We start from the raw sequence: 26541 nt of genomic DNA, 5'->3' as shown, positions 1-26541 counted from the left end.
ATTGTGACATTTTTTAAAGGTACATTTTGGTCACTTAACTTCACTGTCTTTAAATCTTATAAATGGTAAGCATACGAAAACAGTACAAGAAAGTTCACTTAATTGTACCATCATGGACTTTTTAATAGCTTGTTTCTTTACCAAATATATGTTTTGTTATGTTGTGTATTTTTGATGTGCAGAATTAAGTTAGACTTGAACTAAGAGTGAACTTGCAGTGTTGGACCTGCAGTAGCACATTCACTGCCCTCGGCAACCTTCCCCTGGGGCTTACTTTTCTTCTTCTCTTCATTTTTCTTCCACCTGATCTCTCTTCATCTTTTCTATCCTCAGTTGGGATGGAGAACGACCTGCAGATGCCAACGACGGAGCCGGAGACTGCGGAAGATCAGGTTCTTCTCTTCACCTAATTAATCTTTTTTTATTCATTATCATCATCAGGTTATTGCTCTCTTTTTCTTCAAGATGTGAATTTATTTCCAGACTCCTCCTTATCTGTTCTAAGTTTGTCCTTCAAAATTGTCTCACAAATGTATGCGACTACAGCAACAACTACAACTGTTTCTGCTACTACCACTAACGTCAGGATCTGTTTGACTACTATAAATACGTAGGGGAAACAGTTGGTTGTAACACAACACAAGCCCTGTAGGCTTCTCTGTGGGCCCATGAGACCTTCACTCCATGAGTGCTATATGTCTGTCACCCCTGATGATGCAGGACAAACACGCACAAACACACACAATCACATTCAGCTGGTCCACATTTGCACATTTTGTTAAATTTCATTATTATGTTCACAACTATACTGTGACTGACAGTGAAGAACTACGATTCACCTCTAAACACACACACTTAATTATATTAAGAAATAATTTAAGTGTTGAATAGAAGCTTTAAATATACATAATGTTATACAGTATTTCACCCCAGGGTATGTTAAAACTAACCTAAAATTGGGTGATTTGAAACGTTTTACTCCTTGTGTTTGAGACTGTTGAGGCTAAACAGCTGCACCATTTAATAACAGACACCTGTAACTAGATTGTATCACATTTTTAACACACTGGCTTAAAAGAGCTCCGAAATACAGACAGAAGTGTCAAAAAGGTTCCAACCATCCCAAGTCCCCCCTTAGAAACTTGTTCTCAAAGTGGTTTATTATTTCAAACCACTTGATACAGTCAAAATGGAGCCATCTGCTGGACAGGCTTTGGTACAGACTAACAGTGTAAATAGAAAAATAAGAAACTATGAGAGGATAGTTTGTATAAACCTGGAAGAATGGGCAAAAGAGGGGGAAAAAACATAAGCAGGCCAGGTTGTTCAACAGTCAAGAGCTGTGAAACAACAGCACAGCTCTATTGATAAATAAAAAGTAAGTTACGCATTCTCTAAGTCCCAACAGCTGTCAGCTGTAAACACACCACAACACTAACGCACAGTATGGCTGTGTTACCGTTTTTTAAAATGTTTTGGGTCCATTTGTTTTGGAGAGGAGACTACCTCAGTGGTAATTCGGCTCCTGGTAGAAACCTGTGAACTCTCTTCAGCTGTTAGCTGTTAACACTAACAGGACTAACGTGAACATTACAGTATGGCTGTGTAAACAGAATGGCACAAAATCAGTGCACTGTAATAACATTACGCTTTATTAAATGTCAGATAATTAACAAAATATTGAGTGACTGTTATCAGACAACCGACGTGCAGGAAGTCAGCCTGCCAAATGAACGAAAATCAGAGGACCCATGTGAGTGGTGAATGAATCATTCATGTCTCCAAAGTCAGTAGCCGAGCTGTCACATGACAAATGAATGACTTAAATCCAGAGACCCACAGTTAAGAGTCGCAAACAATTCATCAATTCTATTTCCTGTGCTAATAGAGCCCATGCAGCTGCTGTGTGATGAGTCCAAGACAATTCATGCATGTGTGAAAATGAACTAATCACTCTTTGAGACTACTCGTTACTCCCGCGTCATATAAAAGATTAGTTCAAATTAATGAAACCTTCACTGACCGACGGCGGAGTGGCCTTTTATGGTGGCCAGCCTAAGGTATACCTGTGCAATACCCATGCTGTCTGATCAGCATCTTGATATGCCAGACCTGTGAGGTGGATGGATTATCTCAGCAAAAAAGAAGAGCTCACTAACACAGATTTTGACAGATTTGTGAAAAATATTTGAGAGAAATAGACCTTATATAGAGAAAGTCTTAGATCTTTGAGTTCAGCTCTTGATGAATGGGGACAAAAACAAAAGTGTTGCGTTTATAATTTTGTTCAGTTCATTTTGGGACATTGTTCCTTGAGTGTTTCAGTGAACTTTACTTCCTGTTTTAGTTTGGAGTTAGTCTGCCCTAGTGTCTCTTGTGATGTTTTACTTCGTGTGCTTGTCCTTGATTGTCTTAGTGGTCTCACCTGTGTGTAATTAGTTACTCCTTCACCTGTGTATTTAAGTGGTTTTCCGTCTTTTATGGAACATCCAAAGTGTCAGAATTAAATGAAAGAATAAATAAATAAATGGGGAAATATATGCAAGAAAGAATGAATGAATAAAAGAATAGATAAATAAATGCAGAAATATATCAAAGAAAGAATGAATCAATAAAAGAATAAATACATACATTTGCTTTTGCCTTTCCCCAAGGAGACCTATTGTCATTGCTTTTCCCTTGGAGACCTTTGTTTTTGATTTTATTGTTTTTTCTTTATTGAGGTGAAAAAAACAGTATCTGGCACAATCACCAAATATTAGTGCTAACAGGAAACGGAGCACAACGCTTTAGGAAGAAGAAAATAAATTAAAAGAGAAGATATGAAAATAAGAAAATAATATGAAATATGTACAAAATAGTACAAATAAAATACAAATAAATTAAGAAACAGTAGTTAAACAGTTATGGGGTTTCAGATAATTTTAAGGCATCAATAAAATCAAGAATTTTTCTTGAAGACAGTAAAAAGAGGTTGTGTTTTCAAACATTTACATTTGTGGATGAAAAATTTACCCGAGATAATTAAAGTGTTTAAAAGCAGTTCATAGTTTTTATCCTTCATTATAATTCCAAATGTGATGTTATCTCTAGTGAAATTGGAGAGAGACTGGAGATAAGGTTCCAGCCAATCATACATGTCACACCAAAATGTGTTACTGTAAGGACAGAAGAAAAACAAATGATCTGTGGTCTTTTTGTCCTCATCACAGAATATACAGTTAGTTGGATCAATGTTAAATCTATGTGAGAGGAGATCTCTTGAAGATTATATCTTTAGCTTTTGGTGATAAAGGTAACTTTAAGAAATCTGTGCGTAGTTTCTTCAGAGAAGAATGATTGAAAATAAGATAGGCAGCATTTCAGCTGTGTTACATTGGGTATAAAGTCAGAGTGAAGAGATCACGGAACACTTTGTTTTGCAAAGTCTTACTATAAAACTGGTGACCAGCAATCATCAATGAAGGAAGACGAGGAGGGTTGAACATATGAGGTAGTTCATTTTTTGCCATCAAAAGGATTGCAGATGGGATGCTTTGGATAACCATGTTACGGCCTTGGCCAGGTCCCTGTGTTATCCCTTCCCCGTCTGTCTCTGTGTGTGTGTGTGTGTGTGTGTGTGTGTGTGTGTGTGTGTGTGTGTGTGTGTGTGTGTGTGTGTGTGTGTGTGTGTGTGTGTGTGTGTGTGTGTGTGTGTGTGTCATCATGACTACCTCCAGTGGGTCCGTGGGCTCACGCACCTGTTGGCAATCAGCTCATCACTCCTCATCCGACCATGGCCTGCAGTATATCTTCTCCAGTCATTCGTCGCCAGTGTCATGAGTTGTAGTTTTTGCCATTTGTTTCTGGTGTCCTTCTGTTTTCCTGTTCTTCTTGTTTCCTTGTCCTTAGTGTTTATGTCTTGTCTGGTGTTCTAGCTCGTAGTCCTGTGTTGTTTTGATATTGGTTTGGTAGTCTACTTGTTATATTGTTTCTTAGTCACTGCCTTGCTCTTGTTCCTGCGTTTTAGTTCTTTGTCCTTGTTCCCAGTCCTGTACCTTAGTTCATGTTAAGTGTTCACTCTGGTCTGTTTTGTGTTCAGTAACCTGTGTTCCGTCTGTTCCCCCAGTTGTCACTCTGCCTGCATGTCAGTCTCTCTATTCACTGTCTCTCTCTGCCTGCCTCGTTAATCTCATGTCCTTCACCTGTGTTGCTCCCGCCCTGCTCGTTAGTCCCTGTGTGTGTGTGTGTGTGTGTGTGTGTGTGTGTGTGTGTGTGTGTGTGTGTGTGTGTGTTCTGTCTTGTCTTTGTCGGGTCATTGCATGCTGTCTCCTGTTGTTGCTGTGAGGTCTCCTGTTGTATGTCGTGTTACCCTGCTTCTTTTGGATATCTTTTGGACCTGTAAGTGTGCTCACTTTTGGTTCATTCATTAAAACCCCTTGTACTGTACCTCTTCCTGCCTTGCGTCCTGCGTTTGGGTCCTCCAACCTGCCTCACCCACACCAAGCCGTGACAGCCAGATTGTTGTTCACCCATAGCAGTAGCTATACTCCGGCTCAAGATCTTATTCTAGTACCTCGTAATTCTGCCTCTCTGTGTCTTTGAAGCTAACTTGTTTTTCTTTGCCCCAGGACCTCATCACCAGCCACGCAACCGCCTCTCCTATCCGCCTCCCGGTCTCCGCCTCGCCAACCCTCGGCATCCGCAGTTTTGCCTTGCCACCGCCACTTTCCCCAACTCCCAAGTCCACCTTGCCCGCAACACCTGTCCTTGTCCTGCACTTGTGTTCCCAGTCCCTGGTTTACGCAACAAACCATATCATAATGTTTATGATTGCAATGAAAATTTATTATTTTTGTACTGAAATCTTCAAAGGATAAAACATTTCCATAGTTGTCCAGTAAATGTGTGACAGACCAAATATTGTTTTCCATCCATTCGTTGAGATACAGGGACTTATTTCTAAAGAGAATTAATCTACAGTTACAGATGGGTATGTTATGAGGAGGACAGTTTTATGGAAAGTTTTGGAATATCAAAATCACAGCGTAAAAGTAAATCAATACCTCCAATTTTTTTAAACAATTCCCTGGACACACAATACCAGAAGCTACCACTGTTTGCTAGAAGGCATCTTAACCATTTAATCTTTAAGGTTCCATTTATACAATTAAATTTTCAGTTGCCCTTCATTTTAACCTTCGTTGGAGATTTCTAGATGATGATCTCACAACCACACACTTGAGCCTACAAAAAAAATACACACATAGACCTTGTTAGCATCATGATAACACACTCACATTATGTTGTTTAGCATTGTTAGATTCACGCTGCACACAAACACACAGCTCGACAACTTAAAATACTGACTATGTAACGCGGACACTTATTGAAATAAGTATAACGTTGCTCACATGCATTACCAGCGAACAGCGAAAACAACGACCGGCAGAAACCGGGAAGCAGGGATAAGTTAACGTTATGCTTTCAGACCATAGACATAAAGAACGGTTCTGACTCCACGAGACAGTTCAAACTCATGGTCGTTCAATCCACGTCATCTCCCGGGAAAACATGCATTATGGGAAATGTAGTTCTTCCAGGAAACCCGCTGATAACTTTACACCGTTGTAAGTCAGATTCAACAACTTCTAAAGTTGCAATTACTTGGATTTGTAAACTATTTACAACAAATATTCACTGTGCACATTGTACACATGTATTCCCAGTTCCAAATGTAAGACTATTTATCGAAATTCAATTAAAAAAACAATAAAAAAACGTTAGAGTTACTTACCAAATCAGGGCTGATAATAAGACAGCGCTGAAAAAAAGGCAGGCCAATAATGATGATGAAAAAAACTGAGGTGGGGGTTTGACGTGAGGGGATAAAAGTGCGCATTGCAAACAAATAAAAACAAATTAAACTGTGGGGCTTTCCAAAACTTCCATGAAAACTTCACGGCATGAAGGCAAATTCAAGATGGCTGATTCAGCTTTCCTGAGGGAGAGATAAGACCCACCCACCAAACGTCATGACGTCAATAACGTCATGACACAACTGTATGGTTCCTAAACTTTTTGAGTGTTCCACAGAAATTAGCTATCAAATTTTGAGCCCTATTCAATTAAAGTGGCATAAATCTCAACAGAGCTCAATACTTTATAGTTTGGTCAACTGCATAAGGACATTTGACTGTAATGACCTCATTAGTTATGAGCTAGTACAACTGTTTGGGATTACAGTGCACACAGACTAGCATGTACAACAGAAAGGTTTTAACTGGAGGGTACTAACATTAAAATCGCTCAGAAACCAGGATGCAGTTAATGTTTTAGAGCTAAATCAGAGAATAAAACACATAAAATCAGTCAGCGCTGTTAGCGCCATGATTTCACTTGCTGACTGACTCACTGGCTGGTTGAGGGGCTGTATCACACAGTGTAATGTCAACATTTATATCATATAGAGGCCACAGCTTCCTGCTGGAAATGCGTCTTCTTTAACACCTTAAATGTCAAAAGTTTGTCACACAACCTGGCAGATTTTTAAAGACCACTAAAAAACTTCCTGTTGATCTTTGGGATCAAAAATATCAAGTGTGTCAGACTCTTGAATATATATAAAGAGCTGATGCGGCGCCACCAAAGCTGGAAATACGAGGCAGGTTGATGTGAACTAGGTGAATTTCTGCCATTGACATTTGGTTGTAACTGGACAATGTGCCCAAGAGTTTATGTTACAGCTACTTTTGTTTCTGCTTAATCCAGGTAATAATCTGTAATCTATAATTGTTATTTATTGATTAAAGCAAAAATTAAAGAATGTGAGAAATACATTTAAAATTGTTGATGTTGTAAATTATTTTTACACTATAAGTACTTACTGTATTTAATTTTAGGAAATACGTTTTGGTCGCAATTTTGTTAACATTTTGTGATGGCCCGCCTGCCAGCCCTGTGTCTTCTCTTTTTTGCAGATGCTGGGTGTGGCTTGTAGGTGGAGCTGGGAGGGTCCAATACTTGTACCTGCCCATCTGGGGCATAAAAGGGCTGCCTTTCTGGGAGTCCGTCTCTCTCTGCTGGCCTGCTCCTTCAACCCCAGCCTTTGTTCCTTTGTTTACTTTGCTGCACCCATCAACATGCATTACACTTCATTCTCACTCGTCCACACACTTCTGACATGTCTGATATTCATCATATCTACCTTAGTTATATCTCACTTAGTTGTTTGTTAGTTTGAGTTAAATAAACCATTGTTTCTGTAATCTATGTGAGGCCTCCCTTTTTTGTTGCCAGCCTTGAGCCAAGCAGTAACAATTTCAAAGATTAACATTTGATTATTGATCAAAGGGTCACGTTTTACAATAGAAACTCTGCAGACATGCAGGTGAGATTTTAACACAGACAAATATGTGACTCTACAGGGACCATGGGAACAACCTTTTGCTACATACTTTTGCATGTCCTTGTCATCTCAGGAATAGCCAAGAAGTGTATGCTAAAACTTCAGATGTAACTGCCATTTGTCTGTGATTACAATTTGCTGTTGTGTTGATACTAAGATATAAGGGGAGAGAGCTTTGCGTGTTGGGAGAGTCTTGGTGAAAGTTTTGTTAATTTGGTTTACCTGAAAAGATATTCTGTGTCATCATGTTTCATTAACTTCCTGAGTCTCACCACACAGGCTTGTATTGTCTCTCTCATCATCTCTCAGTGACAACTTGTCGAGATGAACAGCACAGACAACAGAGAGATGCTTTGACTGTTACGTTTAGCGTCACATAACACAAGTCTCTACATGAATCATTAAAATATTTACACCACCCTCTTAGACTAGCAAAGTCTAGCCTATATAAATTTATGATTTGACTTGGTGGTTTGCGCTCAACTATTGTGAAAAACCTAAAAATAATTTAAAGTATTTATTATTCGGAGTGGCCAATGAAAAAGTCTACAAAAGAAAATAGGACAGAGGTAGACCCATAATAACAAGACATTTGCCTAGAGGATATTATAAAGTACATTACTTACATTCTTAGAGTTGTAGCTTTAACAAACATCACATGACGATAAATAACAGAAGACGCTACAAACCCCGACTATATTCCGTGGAAAATAACATGCACGTGCTCATCACGTGCTACAAGCGGAGGGAGGAGTATAAAAAGGGTTGCACAGCGCTTCCTGCAGTAGTTCAGCGCCAGTCGAGCTCAATCTAACGAGGTAGTTTTGTGTTTGTTTCACTGTCGACTGTTTTTATGGTTCACTTCGGGAGCTCCATTCCTGGCTTTACCTTTTTTCCCACTCTGGACTCTCGCTGTATGTTTGAGTACGGCTGTCTGGACACCCATTGAACGTAAGTTCATATGCTTCGCTACCAGAGTCAAATGTCGAGCGATAATCAGTTAACAAAAATAAGTTAAGTAGAGACTGTGTCCTGATTGTTAAGGGTTTTTCCTGCATCGAGAATTTTTTGGCTTTTTAGCCAAGCGCCAAGGAAAATTACCAGCGCCAAAATGATCACAGTGGGGAGGAAAGCGTTTCAGAAATTCTCCGAATGTGTTTTAATACTCAATTATCAAACTGTTGAGCAAACAGAACATAAACTTAAACACGACGTCTTGACTTCCAGCAGTCACCTCTCCTCTCATCCACAGCGCTGTTTTTATTGTTTTGAACACACTACTGGGAGAGATGACTTCCTGTTATTTCTCACATTATAAAAACCGTTTGTGCTTAAAGTGTGCCGGTATTCACCGGTACTGTCACTTTTACATTTTACTCTTCGGCTCCCCTCTTCTCCTTGTTCTGTATGCTCTGTTTTTAGTATTGACGAGTGAGCAGGCTACTTTGCATAAACAAATGAGAGACTGACTGTCGTGGAAATGTTATTCCTGGTGAGAGGTTGAGCAAATAATTGAGTTACAACAAACTGTTGTCTTTGAAGACTTTATTTAACAAAAGAGAATGAACAGAAGTACTACAACAAAATCAGCTGGACGTCTGGCCCCGAGCAAAGAGATGCATCATTATTTACACAGTCCAGGTTTCTGTGTTTTGGGGAACAGAGATCCTCTCTCCAGAGGAGAGGAACAACAAGAGTAGAAAAACACCAAAACAATCTCACACCTCTGACCTAAACCCTAGTAAATGTGGACAGACCAACATAAGACATTTAGGAGAGGAAAGGTTAAGGATTAAAAACACAAAATAAATATATAAAATAATGATGATAATATTAAATGCATAAAAGATTGATTATAAGAGGACATAATTTTCTGCCATAACAATCCTCCCTCTGGCCATATATGGACATCCAAATACAGAAAATTGACCGTAGCCAATTTTGCAGGACATAGACATTATGAAGTTATGAATAAGCAGGGGATCAAACATTTTATATTTGTACTCATCCTGGATGAGAACCTCTGCTATCAAATATCATGCATCACATTCATAACTGACCTATAGCGTGGGATCTATAATGTCTCCTAGATTAACTTGTGGGATAAAACGGGGACATCTACGAAAGCTACAAGTGTGACTGTTTCTTTGCAGGACTACTTTTGTGTCTGAGACTGTTGCCTGGTTCCATCAGATAAAAGCTTTTCAAAGTGTGTGTGCATTACTCACCAATCTAATGGTCCTGTCACTGGAAAGAAATTGATAATAAAGAGTTTGGTCTTTATTTGTGGATTAATTCCTTAAAATGAATTCAGTTAGTCTTTCGGACAATCGCATGTCCCACCGGAGGGGCAAAGTCTGGGCTGGAGCATTTCTTCCTGTGAGACTGAGGCTTTCTATGGCATGATAAGGACCATCCAATGCCAATACTACTCTCGTGCATGTACCTCTCCATCCTTCCGGCATGAAGCGCCTGTCTGTCTACGCGTGGCACCTCATCACCAAAGCAAATGTTTGGTACAGCCGGCCACTCCCACAGGACCAGTACAGGTCAGGGATGGCACGGATTTGGTGTAATAGCATGTCATTGCTAGGCTTGTATGCCGTGTGGCAGTCTGTGTTGCCTACTTTGCAGTCCCACCGACTGACCAGCCGTGTGAACCTTGGAATGAGTCTCACCTCGGTGAACACATCTAAATTTGTAGTAATTTAGCAATGATGTCACCTGCAGGGTTTGACCTAATTACAGTTACTCTGATAATTTCCCATTACAAACATAGGATGTTCAAGTTTGGTATTACTTACTAAGATCTTAATATGGTATTCATTTTAGTTTCAATGTGTTTGAGATTTTTACTGTGAGAGGTTATAACTCACCCAGGGTGTTTTTGGATCCTGTCACTAGGGTCCGTCCCGCCCCCTCCAGCTCAGTCCATTTTGTTTTCTTGCCAGTCTGTTTTAGAAATTGTACATCTGTTTTCCAAAAACCACTTTTGCCCTTTGCTTTGCCCCCTTCCTCTGTACTGTCCGTTTCTTCGTACCAGGATGGCTTGATACAGCACCAATCATTTTCTTTTGACAGTTGTTTTTGTGTTGATCTTTTGTATGTTAAGCATGGTCTTTTGTGCCGTCTGTCTTCCATGATGTGACATGTTGTGACATATAACTCTTCCTTACTCCAGCAGCAGTTTCTGGACTAATCAAACTCAGAACTTTAGGGTCTCATTGCGTCTCGCTTCAGACCCCTGTAGTCCTAAGGTGATGGTCATGCGGACTAGGAGAGTCCTACATGATTCGGTCTGGTCTTGCTGTTCAGCTGCTGGCCTGCATCATGTGGCCAGAACTTAGTCCAGTGGTAATTCTGGACTGTCCTTTGCTGGACTCAGCATGCTTCAGACTGCTTTCCTTCTTGTCTGGCTGGAGTGACATATGATGATTAAGAAAGGAACATCTTATCTTTTATGCCGATCTTGAGGAAGTGCAGCTTGATCTGATTTGGTTTTTTTTTTCTCCTTATCACTGTGTTTATCTCAGTCGTTATGGGCTGTACTCTTTGACAACCTTATCCAAACTGCTCCAGCTGTGTCTCTGGAGCTGTCAAAGGTTTCAGGCTTCAACAATGTCCTAAATGTCAGTATTCCTCTTTTCCCAGGTATTTCTTTCTGTGGGTAACTGGAGGGAGAGACAATTTTCCCTTTTATTTCCTTCTGTGGAGCATCAGTGGATGTTAAATCTTTTGGTTTCAATGTTGAAATACTATATTATGCCTTTTTTTTTTTTTAAGATATCAGGGGTAGCGTATTCTGATCCTTATATTTTTTTTAATATATATTGCTGACTATTAGCCACTGTCTTGACGGCATGCCCAACAGCAAGGTTGCGCAGATTTATGGCCAAACTTAAAGCATGTTCTCCCTGATAACAAGTCCGTAATAAACTATGGTTCCAGTGTGAGACAGCAGCACAGAAGATTGTAAAGAACAAAAATACAATAAAAGTAGAATTGGTTAGCGTGTAGATGTATAAATGATATACACACTGTATACAAAAAACAGTGAATCAAGATACAATAACTAACATCAACAATAAAATAAGAATTATGGATCAGATATATTCAGAATAGTCAAAAAGAGTCTGTCCAAGGTTTAAATTTCTCTTTTTTTCCAGGTCAGCCTTGTGTGATCAGTTCACTTCAGCCAATCATCGCTGCTCCAGGCGATGAAGTCATCCTGCCACCTGGATCCTGCTTATAATGTGGAGGGTCTAACGGAGCGGTCGAAGCCGGATCTCAAGCCCGACCCCTCTGATCGGCTGAGCCGTGTCGACTATATGCACGTTTACAGGGACTGACGTTAAAACCTGGACATGAAGAAGACCTAGGTGGATATGGTTCACTTCAGGAACTTCGTGCTTGGCTTTACCTTTTTCACTGTACGTTTGAGTACGGCAGTCTGGACGCCCGTTGAACGTAAGCTCATTTCTATGTTTAGCTACTAATAGTAGTTTTTCATTGAGGCTACTCATTCAAATTTCTACCAGAGCTGTAACCACTTAAGGTTAGTGATGATTCAATAACTCACAGATGAAGTCATCCCCCTGCATTTCCAGCCCACGTGAAAAATTTCACTGAGCGGGGACTGATGTACACAAATTTCAAAAATTAAAAGACAAAGTTGTTAAACTACAACAACTATTAGTTATTTCATAAACTGACAATTTGTCAGTTGCAACACCATGCTGCTTTGTGACTGACACATCCAACTTCATGATGAGCAGCATTCTCCAGATACAAATTAACTTTAGATTAATCAAAACATGGAAATATTGTCCAAAAAATATTATTTCACAATGTTGTTAAAAACATCTTTTGATTTTGGTAACATATAATTAATACAATAATCACAATCGACCGGGTCCGTTTGTTTTGGAGAGGAGACTACCTCGGAGGTAATTCAGCTCCCGGTAGAACCTTTCAAGGCTCTGAAGTTGTTAGCGTTCCTGCTGAGGCAGTAGGGACACTGCTATTTATGTCACGTATCAGTAGACGTCCTATTGGTCGGCTACGTGCACGATAAAATTCCAGTGGGCAAGTGCGTGCGTGTGATTGGAGGAGGTAGTACCCATAGAGTCCAGTAGAGGGCTCCGCCTGTGCTTATAGATATAGGGTTACCATATCGTAACCTTGGTTTTAAGCACATGAGCCAAATATTTACTAGTTCCAGCTTCTCAGTTGTAGTTGGTTGTTTGTTTTTTCTTATAAAACTGACAATATTTTGGGTTTGGTGCTGTTGGTCATATAAAATATGTCCTTCAGGAAATTATAATTTGCATTTTCACCATTTTCAATCAAAAACTAATCAAGACAATAACTTTGCTGCAGCTCTAAATCACATATGTATAATTTTCCTTATTGACAACGCTGATGGAAAATAGAGTTATTGTTTGTCAAAAGGTTTTGGAAGTAAAAATAGTTCAGATTATATCTTTGCTTCTGTTAATCATAAAAGAAGACTTATTTATAAAAAAAAAAAAAAAGATTTATATTTTCCCTCCGTTTCTTAGGTCAGTCTCAGTTGATCGGTTCATCTCAACCAATCGTGGTCGCTCTGGGTGATGACATCATCCTGCCGTGTTGCGTGGAGCCTCGGCGCAACGTAGAGGATCTGACCATGGAGTGGTGGCGTGAAGATCTACCATTCATGAACAAGTATGTTCACCGTTACCATGACAACCACGATGTAGAGGACAGGAAGATGTCGTCATACGCTGGGAGGACGACGCTGTTCAAAGACGAGCTGAAACACGGAAACGCTTCACTCAAGATCCTCAACGTGAAGCTCGCCGACCAAGGAAGCTACAGATGTGTCATCCCACAGCTGGGGACGGCTACGATTATTAGGATTGTTGTTGGTAAGTTTCTTTAGATTAAATAACTCTGCTGCTGAAATAAACATTTTAACATTTTATAAATACAGATTTACAGTCGTTCTCACAAACAGTATTTAATGTTTACAGCCTACATCATATAAACAGCATCATGTGACAAGAGCTGATGTTTGATTTGTACATCTGGCTGTTTAACTGTGTGATCACATTAGCTTTTGTATTGGATTTGATTTTAATGTAGAACTTTTTATTTTACTTATTTGATAAAATATGCTTTAACCTGATTATGGTCATTTCCTTCAGTCACATATTTATTAGAACTTTGAAAATACGCTGCTTGTAAAAAGTGTTAGCTTGAGCCAGTTAAAGGTGTGGTAGACATGGCGTGTGCACATGATCAGGGTTGTAAAAATAAAGTGAACTATTGTTGGTGTGTGTGACTTTTTGTAATTGTGTTTTACACTGTATAAAGTTTTGTGGCGCTGTGGACCCCAGGAAGAATAGCTGCTGCTTCGGCCACAGCTAATGTGGATCCTAATAAATGAAATGAAATATTAACTTTAGGGAAATAAAGTCTTTATTAAAGAAGAAATGCATCCTGTTGTAACACCAGTGCATTTCAAAATCAAATTTATCTTCAGTATGACCCGAGTTTACCGCCCTGTTAGACTGAATTAAATAGAACGAGGTAAAAATCCATATTGTCATAGAAACTGCATCACGTTCATTTTCCAAGTAAATTTGCATTTTGAAGAATTCGAGTGGTGTTGGGGTGACATAACCAGGAAGTCACATGATGACTAATCATGTGACTCCATGATGCCACAGTTCAGCCTCACAGAGCGGCTAACACGACCGCAGACTCTTATATAATTTCAAATATTTAAAATCTTCTGATTTCTTTCAGATCCAGACTCTGTTAAAACCTGGACAACAGAGACCCCAGTGCTTCCCAGAAGTCTCCAAACTCCAGATCCAAAGGAGGAGACGGATGTTAAAGGTGAGGAGACGATTCAACTCTGTGAGGAGAAAAATAATTAACATAATTAGTGCTGAGTCACGCTCAGATTCATGTGACTGTTGTATTTCAGTTACTGAAACTTTGGTCTCTGTTTGCCTTTTTTCACATCAGGTGGTCGATCCCATCAGGGCGTTTGGATCCCAGCTGTGGTTTTCTGCATCTTACTGGTCCTGGGAGTCTGTGGTGGCGTCGCTGGATATGTGATTAAACACAAGCCTCAAAAACTAAATGTGAGTCAGAAGGAAACTAATCATGTTGTGTAAATCTTACCAGACTTTTCTTGGAGACAGTTGACTGATTATTAAACTTGTCCCTCCAGCTGCCAAAGTATGACGTCACCCCAGAAAGGCTACTTCCAGTCTAGGTGCCTTGCTCAAGAGCTCGTTGGTATTTGATGTTAACGGAGACGAGAGCGTTCTACACTTCTCCCCCTCTTTGATCTTCATCACTTTAGGGATTCAGACCAGCATCCCCTCCAGCCACAAGTGGACCCACTGGATCAGCAGGAGGGAGCTCTTCATGATGGACACAGATTACCATCAGAATGAAGGTGAGTCTGGTTTGATCATGAACTTTGACCCCTGCTGAGAAACAGCAGAAGAGGCTCCTCAGACACACAAATAATTTATTTATTTTTGTGCAAAATCTGTTACGAGTGCAATAAATGGATCTTTTTGAATCTGAGGAGCCTCTTCTACTTTCTCTGTCAGCTTTTCTTAAGAGAAGAAGGTGAAGCTGGTCTGCTTTTTGAGTCTTTTGTATCCAATGTGGCTTCTAGTTAGTTGCTCATAAAGAAATACTTTATTTCCATAACTTTGCACTGGACGTGCAGTCAAATGAAAACTCTGGAGCTTTAATCTGTTAACCTGCAGATGTTTGAGAAGTTTATGTTGTACGTGGGTTTATCAGCAGTGAAATGTGGTTATGTTGAATTAAGGCTCTGGTGCAGCAACAACTCATGGCCTCTGCTCTGTGTGTTCTTCATCCTCAGCTCACCTCAAACTCTGGGACGTGGCTGCATCAGACGTCCTGGGAAAAAGTTTTCTTTAAATTTGTGGATGTTCTTGCTGAACACGTTTGGGTCAGACTGTGGAAAGTACTGCCTGCAGAAGAACTGTCCTCTTCTCTCAACCACAGACTCTATAAAAGAAGTGGACGTAGTCACCGTGACGTCACTGTTGGTTTGAAGCCTCGAGTTTGACATTTTGGCCACCGCCATCTTTATTTATTTATTTTGCAATGAGGCATCTGACGTGACCATCTTTTGGATGAAATGAGGGTGCGATGTAGCTTGGTTAGCAAGGTACCTCCAGAATTCACGTTAACCGTGATTGTAACTCATCATTATCAGCAGGATCACTTTGAGACTTTATATTGGTTTTTTATAGTTTGCTCAAACACAATGAAGGGGTTGGTGATGCATCAGTGGATAAGATCCATGCCTTTGTTTTGAGAGACTCGGGTTCAATTCCGACTACATCGATCAATGTGTCCCTGGACACTTAACCTCTCCAAAGGCGTGTGACCTCTGACATACAGTGTATACCAATTTTAAGTAAAATGTAAAAAATAGTCTGAAGTGCCAAGCCTTTCTTCATCATCGGGCTCTCTGCCCCGAAGGAGGATAACTGTGAGAACCCTGTTTTGTTTGAGACTGATCTATACGATTCACAAATGAACTTATTTTCAAAATGTTACTTGACTGTAGTAGACTACATATCAGTAGGTGGCTGAAACCACGAACATGATGATCAAGAGCCGGCTCCTGATTGTAAAATGAACCTTGTTGTAACGTCAGTGTTTACTCAGTGGAGTTTTACTCTTCGCTAAATTGAAAACATTTAAAAACAAACTAGTTGTTCTGTAGAGATCAGTCGTGAGTGTAAATATTTATTAACCACATACCTCTCACTACAAAACCTTGTGCCAATATCATTAAGGGAAGAAGGCAGGCTGGCGGAGGCAGTGTGATTCGGTGGTCAATGTTCATGTGGATGTACCACCTGCCTGAACATGGTTGCAGACCCTCCTTTTATGGAAACAGATACCCTGATGGCAGTGGGCTCTTTCAGCTTTCAGACTATTTTGGTGTGAAATGGGGAACTAAATAATATCAGGCAGCTGTCTGACACTTTAAGAGCTAAATTTACTTTATGGAAATAAGCTGTTTTTTGAAGTTTAATCTCAAGTTTTACACTCCCAAAACATCAAATGTGAACGGGCCTTTGGTCAGGGCACCTGGTCCTCACTGAAGTTATGTTTATATTATGTTTCTTTGTGTTTTTTTCACTTTGAAACATTGTTTTTCTTTTATGATGTTAAACATTAATCAACTTCTTGCCCTTGAACTTACTTTGTAAGATTTACCTCTAGTGTTTTGCTTTTAAGAGTAAACGTCTGGAAAAACATTCAGTTTGTTAGGTTCTGTTTTAGGGACATTATGATTTTGTACATTTGAAGTATTTCTACAATGTTTGTGCACTATTATTTTATAGTAGCCAAATAAATCACATCTACAAATGACTACAATGTGTTGACTTAAATCTTTCTGCTGTCTCTGCATGAAGGTGACGATTCAGACTCAGACCTCTTGTTGAAATCAGATGAACAGATCATTTAAATGTTGGATTCAGTCCACCATGTAGAGCAACAGGCATCAGGGCTGCTTCTGTCTGGTGTTATGTTGAGCTACAGATCTCCTTCATTATACTCTTAGTTTATATGCTACCTTCTACTCTCAGTTGATTTTACAGTAAATAAAAGGTTGGTCATTACTGATCTGGATGTTCAGTGGTGGAGCCACTGAAAACATGCTTTTGTTGTTTCATATAGGTCAGAAAAACTTCGTCCTGTTGTGTGGCTCCCTGTAATGTTGATTCTTTCATTGAAAGAAATGTTGGTCTTGTTTTCTGGTATTAAACTTTAATACTGCATAAAGATGAAGTTCAGTGTGGACTCCTACAGCTCCTGCATGCCAAATTGTATCAGTTATATACTGAAAATGTGAGGAGTTGCTACATTTGCCTAAACTTTGCAATTTTCTTTCCAACGATTATATCTGAGAATTGAGATTACCACCCTCTAGGTAGGTCAATTGAATTTATGATTTGTCTTGGTTTGCTCTCTGAAAGACCACAAAATAAAGAGCAGGCTATGAAAAGGTCTGTAAAAGACAAAACCTGGAAAAAGTTGACAGTTCCAGTCATGGAAAACACATGGAAAATGACAGAAAAAGTCAAGTGGAAAATTTTGTGTTGGTCTGGAAAATAATTTCAACATTGTTGTGGTTGCTTGGTTATGTTGCACAGGTTGGATGACATTAATTCAAATGACAGAAACTCTAATGGAAGGTAAATATGCTGGTTAGTAACTAGTTTTATTTGGTTTATGGATTAACGTTTTCAACTTGTGATGCTGCAGCTTGTTTTAAACAGTTAAACCAGCAAAGGTTTAAGGTTTGTGTTTCAGCTCTGACTAGAGCAGTTGTTTCAAATCCGTTGGGTAAGAATGAACAGGAAGCCGGGGTCAGGACAATGAATGGGAGCCCAGCTGTATGTGACTGGTGAATGAAATACAGGCTAACATCACCTTTTCCCCTTGGATATTGGACTATATGTCTAATCATAAATCTAAATAAATAAACTAAGATGTGTGTGTGTGTGTTCATTATGTTGGCCCATAATAACCATGACAGAGTATAGCATTTACCTTTCACATTAACTTTTCATACCTTTTTCTGAAATCTATTTGGGCCACTCTTTACTTTGATGTCAGGAATATTATTTATTTTACATTAACACTGACATTATTACATTTACAGTTATTTAGTGTATATAGTAGGTTTGCTGTTGTAAACAGTTAAAATGTAGGCTAAATCTATTCCAATACTGTTCTGAATTTAATGATAATTTTAAAAACGGGCTGACAAGTAAGCTATAAATCAGAGGAATAAGTATTAAACCTGTTTTACCAATGTTGTTATAATTATTTTAAGGCACACTTCTACTACTTTTTTATTAAGTTACTGTAATAATCCTAGTTCAAATTAAAGGTTTTTAGTCAAATTACATAAAAAATACCAGACCTCACGATGCCCGTGAACCTTTTCACCCTCAAACAGCAAGAACGAAGTGAACAGAGCGCCTTTTGATTATCTGTGTGCAGAAGCAACTAGATGAGAAGTCAGATGATCAAAGTTTCTACAAGTCATCCTGAGGGGAACATGAATATATAAGAGCAAATTTCATAGCAATCTCTCCCAGAGATGAGTAATTGTTTCTGGATGTCCGGGTTCACTGTGTGGTAATTTTAAGATAACATCATTTATTTATTTCACATCTAGTTTTAGGGCTTTACTAGATCGTTTTATATTGTACTTTTGCATTTTACTAAATATACTTGTGAGTAATCACATTATCACAAACTAATTAGGCTACTAAAGACAAACCAACACATCACAGCTTTTGCTCTGGGGCCACCTGGGGAATTAACCCGGGACTGTGAGGACACAGGAAGGGGGAGAATATGCAAACTAAATCTGAAGGAAGTGTTACTTTTGTATTTTTTACTTCAACCTGCTCAGCACAATGCTAACATGTTCATATTTAGCAGGTATGTTTACCATGTTCACCATGTTACCTTAGTGTTTTAGCATTATAACAATTGCTAATTAGTACAAAATACAGCTGTAAAGCTAGGCTTGATGGGAAAGTCTTTGGTTTTGCTATTAGTGTTGGACAAACTGAAATTGTAGCCTAATGGTGGGGCCAGATCAGCGGTTCTATAAGTGGGGGGTCTGGGGGTCCTCCCACAGAAGAGTTTGAGCATTAGGGACTTAATTTGCATTCTGGTGAAAACTTCTGCCTTTCATGCACCAAATTAATGGTGGATATGTTTTGATTTAAAGAAAAACACAAATTCATGTAGCAGGTGACAATTCAACATATTAAAATAATAGAATATGTTGTTGTGATGCTCTCTGGCATTATTTATTGCTTTAAAATATGTTTCTCCTGTAGATCAACTCATTTAATATCATCCTTGCTGAGTCAGCACACATGATTTAGTCTTCACTCTTCTTTTGTGTCTGTTGTTTGGGAAAGTACATTTTTTGATTGAACCTTTTCACCAAACAAAACTAAACGTCATAACCTGTGATCAGGCAGAAATCTCACCATAACTCCACACGTTAACTTCAGCAGGAAATGGGGAATTTGGTTGACATACAAGGAACAGATGTCTATGTCACGAGGGTGCCACGGTGTATTTCCTGGAGATACAACCTCACTGGTTTATTTCCACCATGCTTAATCTTCTGTTTGTTGTATCAGTTGCCCTGAAAAAACAACAGACAAACAGGCCCATGAGTCACAGTTTATGGAGGGTTTAGACTCTAAACTTTAGAGCAATTATAAGCCCATTTCCTTCAGTGTGCTGGGATCATGTCCTTCAAAGCCACACCAGGAAATAATATGTTTGAAAACAGCTGTTGATTTAGTGATCATGTGGCACATGTGGGTTAAAAGCAGGCTAAACTTGATTAAAAGTCAAGTTTTTAGATGTCTTTGTAACATTTTACCCTCAATGAAACAGTGTTTAAATGATCTAAATATATGTTGAAATACAAGCAATGAAATGTTACAACACACACAGGTGCATCTCAAAAAGTATTGTGGAAAAGTTAATTGAAACTTTCCTATATTCTAGATTTATTACACATATAGTGAACATTTCAAAAAAAAATTTGTATTAAAACATACAAAAAAAGTTACAGCTTAAAGCTCATGGAAATCAAAACTCCAGGATCTCAGAATGTATAAGTGTAATTTATAATACACAAATATCGACCTGAGAAAAGCTCTAATCAGCTGTTTAACTCAAAACACCTGCAAAGTTTTCCTGAACCTTTAATCTCTCAGTCTGGTTCTGCTGCTCACAATGATCACAGTTTTTAATAGATGCACCTTTAGTTGTCTGTAGTTTTAATTCAAATGTTTATACGTCTCTTATCCAATAAATCATCATGTCCCTGCTTACTCAGTGTTTAGTCCCTGCCTACGCTTAGGTATGTATATACATATAAGAAGTTCCCTGTGTGCAGTGCAGGAGGAAATACCTGTTTCATGACCCACCGCCTCAACCTGGAGATCCTCTGAGCCAGTACAAGTATGTTCACAGTTTAGAGATCATAAAGATGGGATTATATTGTGAGAGGAAAGTGCAGATCAAAGAAACACGACAAAGATCTCTGACCATAGAAAGTACAGATCTTACATCCCATAGTTAGTGTGGGATACGATTGTTAAGCTTGTTTTTGGGATGAATTTAGGTATGAAAAGACTTTATACACTGAAAAGACTTACTTTACTTTATAAGGAGTTCCCTGTCTGATCTGACGTCACACAGAACATGAAGTGCAGGAGGAAATACCTGTTCCATCAGCTTTATAATTATACACCTGTGTTACTGAGAAAAATATTTTAAACAGTTTGACCTTTGCTCTCTTTGTTAAAGTTTTAGTTGATAGAAGTGATGCTCTGTCTGAGTTTGGTTCCTCCACAGCAGCTGTGCGTTACTTAGAAAAGGGAAGCTGGGGGACAGGAAACACAGGAGCCTGGCTGCAGTTAACATGAGACAACTGCAGATTGTTGATTTCAGAAACAAACTAGAGACGTGTCGTGACCTTTGTGCGACTGCTCATCCCACACATTCTCACCTTGTGCATAAAAGACAAACTCTTTGCTTCAGCTGATCTCTGTACATCCTGAGCCCGTTTGCAAATGTGAAACAAAGTTCCTCAAAGACAATTTTAGTTTTTCATCTTTATTAAAGACAGATTCCAAAACACATTTCATACTTTGTGGTCAGAAATGAGAGAAATGAAAAGGTGTTACTCAGAGTGACAAAATACAACCCGTTCTCACTCCCAAGTCGTCACATATAATCAAGATCTCTGTAACGCACCATAGAGCCCCGTAGCGGTCTATAATTTGTAACAATAAAGTCTGAGTAAGGAAGTGTTTGGCGTGGATGAAAACTGGACTTTCTACCAAAAAGTCAACAATGAGTGTTTTTATTTGTTTGGTTTGTGAGAACAGGTTGGTCTCCACAGACAACGTCAGCTGTGTGGACAGTTTACGTCTACTCTGGATCATTGTTTTCTAGATCTGAACTGCACCACCTGTCCAGCACCAGACAGACATTTTTCTCAGGAGCTGAATATTAGACTTACAGTCATCTGCTGGATTCAAACATCATTATTTAAATATCTGTAAAGAAACTCAGTGACTCATCACGAGTTAGTGGGGGCGACTCCAAAAACAGACATTTAAATCTCCGATTCTGGATATTTACACAATGAAACTGAGAATTTCTGTTTCCTCTAAATGATTTTTACAGTACTGGTGCTGCAGTTTCCTGTCAGTGGTTTCCTGCTGTCACTTTAGTGTAGAAGGTCAGTGCAGCTTTTCTATCTGTGGAGAAAGGACACAAACAAACTATCAACAAGTGAGGCACAGTGCTACAGTCATTAGGTGGACAAAATAATAGAAACACTGGCCTTTATTTCACTGTTCACACCAGGCCTTTCAGTAGCATGAATGTAGAGGGTGCATTATTTTCAGAGAATAATCAGACATGTAATCCGATCTGAATCGGCGGTTTCCCTTTATTTGTGGTATGCAGATCAGATTTTGGTAATATTTTTTGGGGTACATTCAGCCTCGGTATTATTATTATTTGCCATTTCTTAATATTAACTGGTTATGACTTAATATCATCAGTGTTTATTTGGTAAATAACCAAATGATCTGAACTAGAGGAAACACAAAAGCAGTAGAGAAGTAAATTGTGCATAAAACAAAAATGTGTTTTAAATTCAGTTGGATAATTTATTATATCAGTCTTATTGATGCTTACATCGAAACTCACAACTTACAGCCTGACTTTATGTGGCGGTTAAATGATTCATAATGAGAAGAAAATATCAGGATGCAGACAGACCGCAGTTTTCTCTGACTCTAAGATCCACCTGTATATTTACTACTTACTAGTAATTGAGTATTTTTCATATTGAACAAACTTTATATCACATCCACCTGCCTCATGTACATAATAATACTGCATAATTACTGCACAGAATATTAATTTATTCCAGCTTCCTTTGCACTATTTCACTGCACTACTGTCTTCCTGTCTACACATGTTTTTGTTTGATTTTTGTTTCACACGGGAACTGAACGCCAGGCTCCTGATTCACAGTCCTTTTCATTGGCCCCCCCAACTTGGCCCCTCCAACCACCTCCTTACTTGGATTTTTCTGATTATTATCTACACCAGGTCTTCTCCCTGTTACAGCTGGCATAAAATGGCACGCCGTTTCTGCGCTCAGTTCAGAGTAATTGGTATGCAATGACACATGAAAAGCAAAAATTGTTTTGCACATTGCAGTCATAGTTATGTAGGCGGAGACACTCCCAGTTCCCACCTTAGTGTCTAGACCAACCTGTTGATAATAATCTTTAAATAGTCCACACTACTAGCCTTTTCTGGAGCTAACTAACTGCATTTCGTGGCCTTCGTCAGCAGAATGAATCTGCTCAGCTGTCATCCCTCTCCATCTGTATGCATTCTTATCCCATTAATGCATGTAGCCAAATCCTGCTGCCGCCATGTTCCTGCTCCACACCCACTGTTACAATTATTATTATTAGTCCTATTAATATTATCGTTATTAGTATTTGTTTAAGAATTTTCTTAGTTGATGTAACAGGGAAAGGTAAGACAGGTCTAGCTCAGAGACATTGGCTGACCTCCCAGCTCTAGTTATTTCTCACATGTAACTGTCCTTGTTTGGGAGACAACAGCTGACAGACTGATAAGGTAGAGACAGTAACTCAATCATCAGGCTTGCAGATATCTGTGTTCTCTGGGAGTCAAGAATGTTTTCAAGAACTCACTTGCACTGGCTATGATGAAGCATTGGAGTTTTAACATCAGATAGATTAGTTGTTCTAGGTTAAGGCCAGCTAAAGATGACCTAACTGTGCTTTCAGACCAAAAGCGAAGCAAGCGTTCGTGAGTTTACATACAAAGTCAATGCAAAGCCGCGATGTGAATTTAAGGCCTTCGCATGAGTTGAAAATTTCCAACTCGAGCAAGAGAGTTGCATGACACTGTGTTGCGATAGCCTATCAGCGTTGAGATGGTTTGGACATCACGAAGAACTGACGTTGGCGAAACCCTCCCTTTCCGGTTTTCACATAAACACAACATTCCAAACATGGCGGCGTTTATTTTTCTGGCGTGTCTCAGACTTCAACAACATGTACAAAACTGCAATCCTATCCTATCTAATCCTGACTCTGACGGGTACGGCACACAAATACGTCACATCTGCAACCGAGATCCACCCACTTTAAGTCAGTGAGGGGGGAAATAAATCTTTCATGTGATTTAACTTTGGCAAAATGTGTTCATGTAGGACCGAGTGTTCACAGTAAGAAGTTGTATAAAAAGGCTGATCTCACCTCTGACAGTCAGCCAGCTGTCTGGTGATCCAGTTCCAGAGATGTTGCACTTGTAGAGTCCTTCATCAGATTTAGAGACAGAGTGGATGGTCATGTTTCCTGTAGAGCTGCTCCTGATGAGACGCCCATCTTTATAGAAATCAGCTATGAGGTTGGAGGTGTTCTTGTTTCTGCAGCTCAGAGTCACATCGTCACCCTCCATCACAGGAAGGACAGGACTGTCCAGGATCACAGTGCCACCTCAGGGACAGACAGAAATACAAGGACGTTTTGAGCTCACAAAGATTTACGAAATCTACACATGATCATTTATAACATTGTTTTGTGCCAGTGTAATGCGTTTTTTGACTTGGATCAGTTGATGGCGTACAGCGCACTGTGGGACATACAAATAGAAGTATTCAAGGCACAGTGTTGTATCCATACAATAATTTCCTAACTCAAGATGAGGCAGGTTGAGACTTCTGTGGCCTCATAACATCATGCTCTGTCCATCTATGCTACTGACCCCAAATCTTGTTAGAGGCATTTGAAGGTACGACAAACTCAACCTGTCAGAAACTAGCGCCTTTGTCAGATATGGTGACCAGCAACCATTTTGTGTCGCTCACAGAAAGTCGTATGGAGGAAAATGTTTAAACCCACGAGTCACTGTGATGCTGACGGCTTCACTGCGCTCTCCTGCTGCAAACTCACACCAGTACACTCCAGTGTCTGTAGGGTAAAGGTCAGCTGTGAAGCAGTGGAAATCATTTTTTCTTCCCCAGAATTTGAAACACTCTTCATTTGTGTCTTTGGATGTGTTCCTCTTAACGCTCCACTCAGAACAGTTTCCCTGCTGCCCACAGCTCAGAGAGATAGACTCGTACTGAAAGAACTGGGATCTGTTGGGAAGGACGCTCAGAGCGGCTGCAAGAAACAGACACATGGTGCCAAAGTGAGACTTTAATCATAAATGCACCTCAAGCAAACAGAAGACTTTGTTGACGTGAACAAACAGGAGCACTTGGCTGATGTGTGGACGCTCAGCAAGCTCGTTTTGTTGTTTCCTTGTTTCACTACGGATGTTATTTTGAACAAAAAGTGAGGTGACTGAAGTTCTTTTATGATGTGGTGAGTGAAGTCTGATTTCTAATGCAAAAGTCTATCTGTAGTTAATACAATGAAGTAATGTAGTATAAGTTGTTGTTTCTGGTGGTTATTCAGCAAGTAGTGAGAAACAACCAGTTAAATGTATTAGAAGTCTGTTTTACTGTTATATTAATGTATTTATAGTAATTGAAAAATAACTATTGTAACCTTAGTTCAGACATTAATACTTGTGAATTAATGTCCTTTATTCAGTTCATATCATTACTGATCAAACTTTTAATCTTTAATCTGACCATAGAGTAATCACAGGGAACATTCAGAATCACTTTTATAGGCCAGATATCTGTGAACTTACAAGGAGTTTGACTCTGGCCTGATGTTGTTCTCAATGTGCACACACAGAACGAGCATAAACACACACAGACTAGCGTGTACAACAGAAAGGTTTTAACTGGAGGGTACTAACATTAAAATCACTCAGAAACCAGGATGCAGTTAATGTTTTAGAGCTAAATCAGAGAATAAAACACATAAAATCAGTCAGCGCTGTTATCGCCATGATTTCACCTGCTGACTGACTCACTGGCTGGTTGAGGGGCTGTATCACACAGTGTAATGTCAGCATTTATATCATATAGAGGCCACAGCTTCCTGCTGGAAACGTGTCTTCTTTAACACCTTAAATGTCAAAAGTTTGTCACACAACCTGGCAGATTTTTAAAGACCACTAAAAAACTTCCTGTTGATCTTTGGGATCAAAAATATCAAGTGTGTCAGACTCTTGAATATATATAAAGAGCTGATGCGGCGCCACCAAAGCTGGAAATACGAGGCAGGTTGATGTGAACTAGGTGAATTTCTGCCATTGACATTTGGTTGTAACTGGACAATGTGCCCAAGAGTTCATGTTGCAGCTACTTTTGTTCCTGCTTAATCCAGGTAATAATCTGTAATCTATAATTGTTAATATTAAGAATGTGAGAAATACATTTAAAATTGTTGATGTTGTAAATTATTTTTACACTATAAGTACTTACTGTATTTAATTTTAGGAAATACGTTTTGGTCGCAATTTTGTTAACATTTTGTGATGGGCCGCATGCCTGCCCTGTCTGTCTCTTTTTTGCAGATGCTGGGTGTGGCTTGTTTACTTTGCTGCACCCATCAACATGCATTACACTTCATTCTCACTCGTCCACTCACTTCTGACATGTCTGATATTCATCATATCTACCTTAGTTATATCTCACTTAGTTGTTTGTTAGTTTGAGTTAAATAAACCATTTTTGTTTCTGTAATCTGTGTGAGGCCTCCCTTTTTGTTGCCAGCCTTGAGCCAAGCAGTAACAATTTCAAAGATTAACATTTGATTATTGATCAAAGGGTCACGTTTTACAATAGAAACTCTGCAGACATGCAGGTGAGATTTTAACACTCTACAGGGACCATGGGAACAACCTTTTGCTACATACTTTTGCATGTCCTTGTCATCTCAGGAATAGCCAAGAAGTGTATGCTAAAACTTCAGATGTAACTGCCATTTGTCTGTGATTACAATTTGCTGTTGTGTTGATACTAAGATATAAGGGGAGAGAGCTTTGCGTGTTGGGAGAGTCTTGGTGAAAGTTTT

At 39.2% G+C, this 26541-nt stretch overlaps 1 protein-coding gene and 1 long non-coding RNA gene across 2 annotated transcripts in view; both read left to right on the top strand.

The window, feature by feature from the left end:
• The first annotated feature begins 4279 nt into the window (after nt 1-4279).
• Nucleotides 4280-4884, top strand: LOC119913052. Its single transcript, XR_005446350.1, has 2 exons — nt 4280-4380; nt 4611-4884. It is a non-coding gene; the product is annotated as an uncharacterized LOC119913052 (long non-coding RNA).
• A 3291-nt stretch (nt 4885-8175) lies between these two features.
• LOC119913030 (myelin-oligodendrocyte glycoprotein-like) overlaps nt 8176-26541 on the top strand; it is a 60656-nt gene continuing 42290 nt past the window's right edge. The window contains exons 1-5 of the mRNA XM_038732347.1: nt 8176-8338; nt 11554-11854; nt 12949-13296; nt 14180-14272; nt 14405-14523. Coding sequence (XP_038588275.1) covers nt 11773-11854; nt 12949-13296; nt 14180-14272; nt 14405-14523 — 642 coding nt within the window. The 5' untranslated portion in view covers nt 8176-8338; nt 11554-11772. The remainder of the gene's footprint in view (nt 8339-11553; nt 11855-12948; nt 13297-14179; nt 14273-14404; nt 14524-26541) is intronic.

This window comes from Micropterus salmoides, unplaced genomic scaffold (genome assembly GCF_014851395.1).
Source record: "Micropterus salmoides isolate LMB-PRFRI ecotype aquatic unplaced genomic scaffold, ASM1485139v1 Ms_hic_scaffold_2, whole genome shotgun sequence".
In the NCBI taxonomy this organism is placed as follows: Eukaryota; Metazoa; Chordata; class Actinopteri; order Centrarchiformes; family Centrarchidae; genus Micropterus; species Micropterus salmoides.
This window is presented reverse-complemented; position numbering and strand designations above follow the sequence as displayed.